Raw genomic sequence first — 5,333 nt, forward strand, 5'->3', positions numbered from 1 at the left:
TAAGGAAACCCTGAGGGCCTGAGCTCTTTGCCCACAGGCTCCCCTGGGATCTGACCCAGTCACACTCGTGGAAGAGAGGGAGCCTAGGAGGCGGAGGGCTGCAGGGAAGATGAGCAGGAAACCTGAGCGCCTGTCAGGCTCAGGTCCCAGTCAGCTGTGTAACCTTGGGGGAAGAACTTAACCTTTCTGGGCAGCTGTCTCCTGGTGTGGAGAGGGGCATCCTCACCAAGCCTGCCTTGCAGAGATGGGAGAATGGAACCAGAGATTTTTAAATTATTTTTTCAGTCAATAAATATTTCCTAGTGTCTTCTCTGTGCTGAGCCCTGTGCTGTGTACTGACAACACAGGAAATAAGACCAGTCCTGAGTCCCGGTTGCTGACAGGGGGGCTCAGGAAAGCTCTAGCCCTTTCATCAATAAGTGGAAAAGTTCGAAGGGAGAAGGAAGCCATTACGGCTTCCTGGAGGTGGCACAACTCAAGCTGAGCCCTGAGGAACAGTGGGCTGGACTGGAGAAACAGAGTCAAGCAGAGTAAGCACCCCAGGGAAGGAAACAGTGCAAGCCAAGAGACTTCCACTGGGTGCATCAGGGAATAAGCACAGCCTCAGACTCAACTGGACATACATTTATTGAACAACTACTGTATACTGAACACTGACAACCCAAGATAGACAGGGCTGTTCCTCCAAAGAAAAGGCACCCCAAAACGACTGACCTGGTTCCAGGGGAATTTGCACAGAGGAGAGGAACACCTACACAAGGAGGGGAGTTAGGGGAGGAGGCTGAGTAGAGGCCACACACAGACAAGCAGGTAGAGACTCATTTTAATATCCACCATGAATGTGCTATGTTGGGGGAGGGAGGAAATGGAGCAGGGCAAAATGACAGGGAAGCTAATGAGTCCCAGAAAGGGCAATGCCTTGTCCAAGGTCACAGGGTGAAAGCATGGCAGGGTGGGTGCTAGGCCCCCAGGTCCATAAAAGTGATATGGCTTTCCTTGTTTCAAAGTACTTTCCATTCACTTTATCACAACAGCCCCTAGAGGCCCACAGAGTAAGAATTCGGAAACCCAACCACTTAACAGAGGAGAAAGCAGACAGCCCAGAGGTAGAGAGAGAGGCCTGAGGTCACACCAGACCAACCCTGCCATCCGTTCCTGGCCTCAGCTTCCTGGGGTCAGGATGAGACTTCCTTGTGGCACTGGACGGTCTCAGAGGCAGCCCACCACCTTGGACAGAACCCTGGGCTGGGAGCTTGGGGCTATGGGGCAAGTCCCTGGCTTTCTGGCCTCAGTTTCCTCATTTGTACAACACAGGCATTGCCTTTTCTCAGGCATCTGCTGATTCTAGGTTCTCTCTGGGCCTCTCTTCCCCAAACGAGGGGTCCAACAACCTCCACTCAAGGCTGCCTGCTGCCCTGCAGCCCCTTCCCCAGGGACGCCATGAACCACTCAGGGGCCAGCCACCATGGGAGTCTCGGAGGGAGCTCTGGACTTGGCAGCTGGTCTGTGGTTCTTTAAGGGTTGGAGGCTGAAGGGGTTCTATGAAGTGGAACAGGGAAGTAGAGACCTCCACTCATTCATTTACTCGTCTTCAAATGTTTGCTGAGCACTCTCTTGTGCTAGTCCTTGCACTGGAAACACAGGAGCGAAACAAGACCCAGTGTCTCCCACTGGGAGAGAAGTCAGAGCTAGAGCTTGTAGCTGACATGGGCCAGGGTGAGGGGGAATGCAACAGCTGAGGGCCCAGCCCCAAGGGCATCGACTTGAACACTTGTACCCAGTGAGAAAAGACACCACCAGCCTGTTCCCTCCACAGACCAAGGGCATGGTAAAGGGCAGGAGGGAGTGGGCTCACAGTATATTGGCCAATCTCTGGATGCATGTGCTTGCCCCTCTGAGAATGTAACCAGGAACTTGCATGGGCCCAGAAGAGTGCATGTTCAAGTACTGATGTGCATGAGTCTATGGGCACATACCAGGATACACTGAAACCTATGTTCATATGTGCACATGTCTGATTGAGCCAGCATGTATCTGGATGAGGCATGTCGGAGCCTGCCTGGAACTGTGCACAAGCTTGTGCAAGTCTTCCCATGCATATATATGCACATCCAAGTATGTGTGAATTCGTGCTTGCTCACGTATGGACACACCTACATCTATTTATGTGTCAAGCTTGCGTCTCCATGTAGAAGCCCAAGTACATGTACAACCTTGCACGTGTATATGTACATGCACGTCCAATCCTGTATGTGCAAGTTACTGTTCTCATTTGATAATACCTGGGGGAGCTGTAATGGTGATGGGGGGAGAGTGAGAAAAAACAGAGGGAAGGGGAGGGGGCCCCCAGCATCAACAGCCATCTGATGTTGGTCCTTGCCTGAGACCCAGGCCACCACAGGGTCTGCCTCTTCTCCTTAAGTGGTACTGATTTGTCAGTTGATCTGTTAAATATAACCTCAGGAAAGGAGTCAACTCAACCAAGTCCCCAATTCCGTAGAAAGAGACTGACTAATTCTTTGGGGAGGGGGGGAGCCTCTATCCCAACCAGCTCTGCTGATATCCAAATGGCCAGAGGATCAAGTGTCAACCTCTCCAGCCTGAATAATTCATACCAAGACCAAGCGTGCTCCCTTCACAGGAATCTGTCTCTTTAAATCAGGTCCAGAGCTTCCTAGTTCTGGAAAAAAAAAAAATCCAGAACAAACTAAACCTATAAACAGCTCAGCCCCCACTCCAGCACTGGCCCCTCTGAGCCCCCCCACCCCCATGCCACAAAATCCACTCTGTTGCCCCCATCCTCTGGAGTCCCAAACCCTCACATCACATTCAGGAGGGGAGGAGGGGCAGGTTAATGGTGTCCAAGGGATCCCAGGCTTCTCAGACCAGTAGGGGAGTCTAGTGGGATGCCCAGATGCTGGGGCAGGGAGAGGAAAGCAAAAAGCTGAATCACTACACCAACCTGGTCCCTGTTCCTAGGGTGCTTGGGGGAGGAGTCCAGCCAGGTAAAGGAAACCAGAGAGCAGAGCAGCGCTGAGTTGGGGGGTAGGGAGGGGGCATTGCAGAAGACTACCCCCGGGATGGGATAGGGTCGAGAAAAGGTTGATTCCATGGAACCTGCAGGGGTGTTCACACAACGGAGCCTAATGGAACTAGGGTCGCAGAAGAGAGGCCGGAGCTGGAGATTTTCCAGTCTCTCTCCTTGCAAAGCCCTCTACCTGATTACAGAGACTAGGAAGAGGCTGAAAAGGAGTGATTTTCTCAACCCACCCTTATCCCTGCCTTGGCTTTTTTGGGGTGGCGGGCTCTAAAGTCCTCCCCACAAATTCTCACTCCCTGGGTCTGACCCACCTGCCCGCTCTTTCCAGCCAGGCTCACCCCACAAGTGCCAGTGAGGGAGGAGAAGGAACTAGCTTAAATGTCGGGGGTGGTGGCAGAAGAGGGGGAAGTAAGTGAGAGCCTTGGGGAGCCAAACTTCTCAGCAGCCCGAGTCGGAGAAGGGGAAAAGAAAGCGCAGAAGCCAAAAGCCCGGATTCTTGGGAGCCTCCCACCCCGCCTCCATCGGCATAGAGGGCGCGGAGACTCCGCTGGGGGCGGAGGAGGAGGCCGGGAGGCGGGGAGGGGGGAGGCAAACCCTGCCCACTCGGCTCCAAGCCCGGAACGGCCGCGGAAGTCGGAGGCTGGCGCTCAGGGCGAGGAGGGCACCGGGGGCGGGGGGCTCTGCTCCCCGCCTGACCCCTCGCGCCCCTAGCCAGGAAACTGAAGGCTTCTCGGACTTTAGAGAGACGGACGGACCAACCAAGACTGCCAGCCGCTCCGCTTCAAGGGCTTGCCCCACCCGTACCTCCACGAGGTGCTCCCAACTCACTGGTGAGCGCAGCGGCCCAGGCGCTGGATGCCGGGGCGGCCGCGATGGCCCCGCACGCGGGACAGCCGGGGGCTTGGGGACCGCTGCTGCCGGGGCTGCTGCTCCTGGCGGCGGCGCTGAGCCGGCCCGCCGCGCCCTGTCCTTTCCAATGCTACTGTTTTGCCGGCCCCAAGCTGCTACTGCGCTGTGCGTCGGGCGCCGAGCTCCGGCAGCCGCCGCGGGACGTGCCGCCCGACGCGCGCAACCTCACCATCGTGGGCGCCAACCTAACGGTGCTGCGCGCTGCCGCCTTCGCCGGCGGGGACGCGGATGGGGAGGAGAAGGAGGCGGGCGTGCGCCTGCCGCTACTGACCGCGCTACGCCTCACGCAAAACAACATCGAGGTGGTGGAGGACGGCGCCTTCGACGGGCTGCCCAGCCTAGCGGCGCTGGACCTGAGTCAGAACCCACTGCGCGCCCTGGGCGGTGCCGCCTTCCGCGGGTTGCCCGCGCTGCGCTCGCTGCAGCTCAACCAAGCGCTGGCGCAGGGCGGCCCCGCGCTGCTGGAGAAGCTGGACGCCGCGCTCGCTCCGCTGGCGGACCTGCGCCTCCTAGGCCTTGCGGGCAACGCACTGAGCCGCCTGCCGCCCGCCGCGCTGCACCTGCCGCGCCTCGAGCAGCTGGACGCGCGCCGCAACGCGCTTGCTGGCTTGGGCACCGACGAGCTTCGCGCGCTGGAGCGAGATGGCGACCTCCCCGGGCCGCGCCTCTTGCTCGCTGATAACCCTCTGCGCTGCGGCTGCACTGCGCGCCCCCTGCTGGCCTGGATGCGCAACGCCACGGAGCGCGTACCCGACGCCCGGCGCCTACGCTGCGCCGCCCCGCGGCCGCTACACAACCGGTCTTTCCTGGACTTGGATGAGGCGTGGCTGCGCTGCGCCGACGGCGACGCCGACGGTCGCGGGGAAGAAGTGGACCTCGCCGGCCCGGAGCTAGAAGCCTCCTACGTGTTTTTCGGGCTAGTACTTGCGCTCATCGGCCTCATCTTCCTTATGGTGCTCTACCTAAACCGCCGCGGCATCCAGCGCTGGATGCGCAACTTGCGCGAGGCCTGCCGGGACCAGATGGAGGGCTACCACTACCGCTACGAGCAGGACGCAGACCCGCGCCGCGCGCCCGCCCCAGCAGCCCCCGCCGGCTCCCGCGCCACCTCCCCGGGCTCAGGCCTCTGAGCTTCGCCTGTCGGGGATTAGGGGCTGCCTCTGCCAGCTGATGACCTTACTGGGGCTGCCTGGCCTGCCCCTTCCTGACCTGAAGCCGTGGGTATGAGACACCCACGGTCTTGGGGCTCTGAGACCTGCCCCTGACCTGCCTGAGATCTTTAGATCATGGCATCCCCCCACCCAGAGGTTCCAGTCTGTCCCCCTTCTCCCCAGCCTCTGAGCTCCTACCATCATAGACCCTGAGACACCTCTGTTGATTCCAG

General features: G+C 58.9%; 1 protein-coding gene across 1 annotated transcript; it reads left to right on the forward strand.

The window, feature by feature from the left end:
• Positions 1 to 3,912: 3,912 nt before the first annotated feature.
• On the forward strand, positions 3,913 to 5,079 carry TPBGL (trophoblast glycoprotein like). The gene has a single exon (XM_004381972.1). The coding sequence runs from the start codon at positions 3,913 to 3,915 to the stop codon at positions 5,077 to 5,079; it is 1,167 nt and encodes a 388-aa protein (XP_004382029.1).
• Positions 5,080 to 5,333: the final 254 nt, after the last annotated feature.

This window comes from Trichechus manatus, unplaced genomic scaffold, assembly GCF_000243295.1.
Source record: "Trichechus manatus latirostris isolate Lorelei unplaced genomic scaffold, TriManLat1.0 scaffold00088, whole genome shotgun sequence".
NCBI classification, from domain to species: Eukaryota; Metazoa; Chordata; class Mammalia; order Sirenia; family Trichechidae; genus Trichechus; species Trichechus manatus.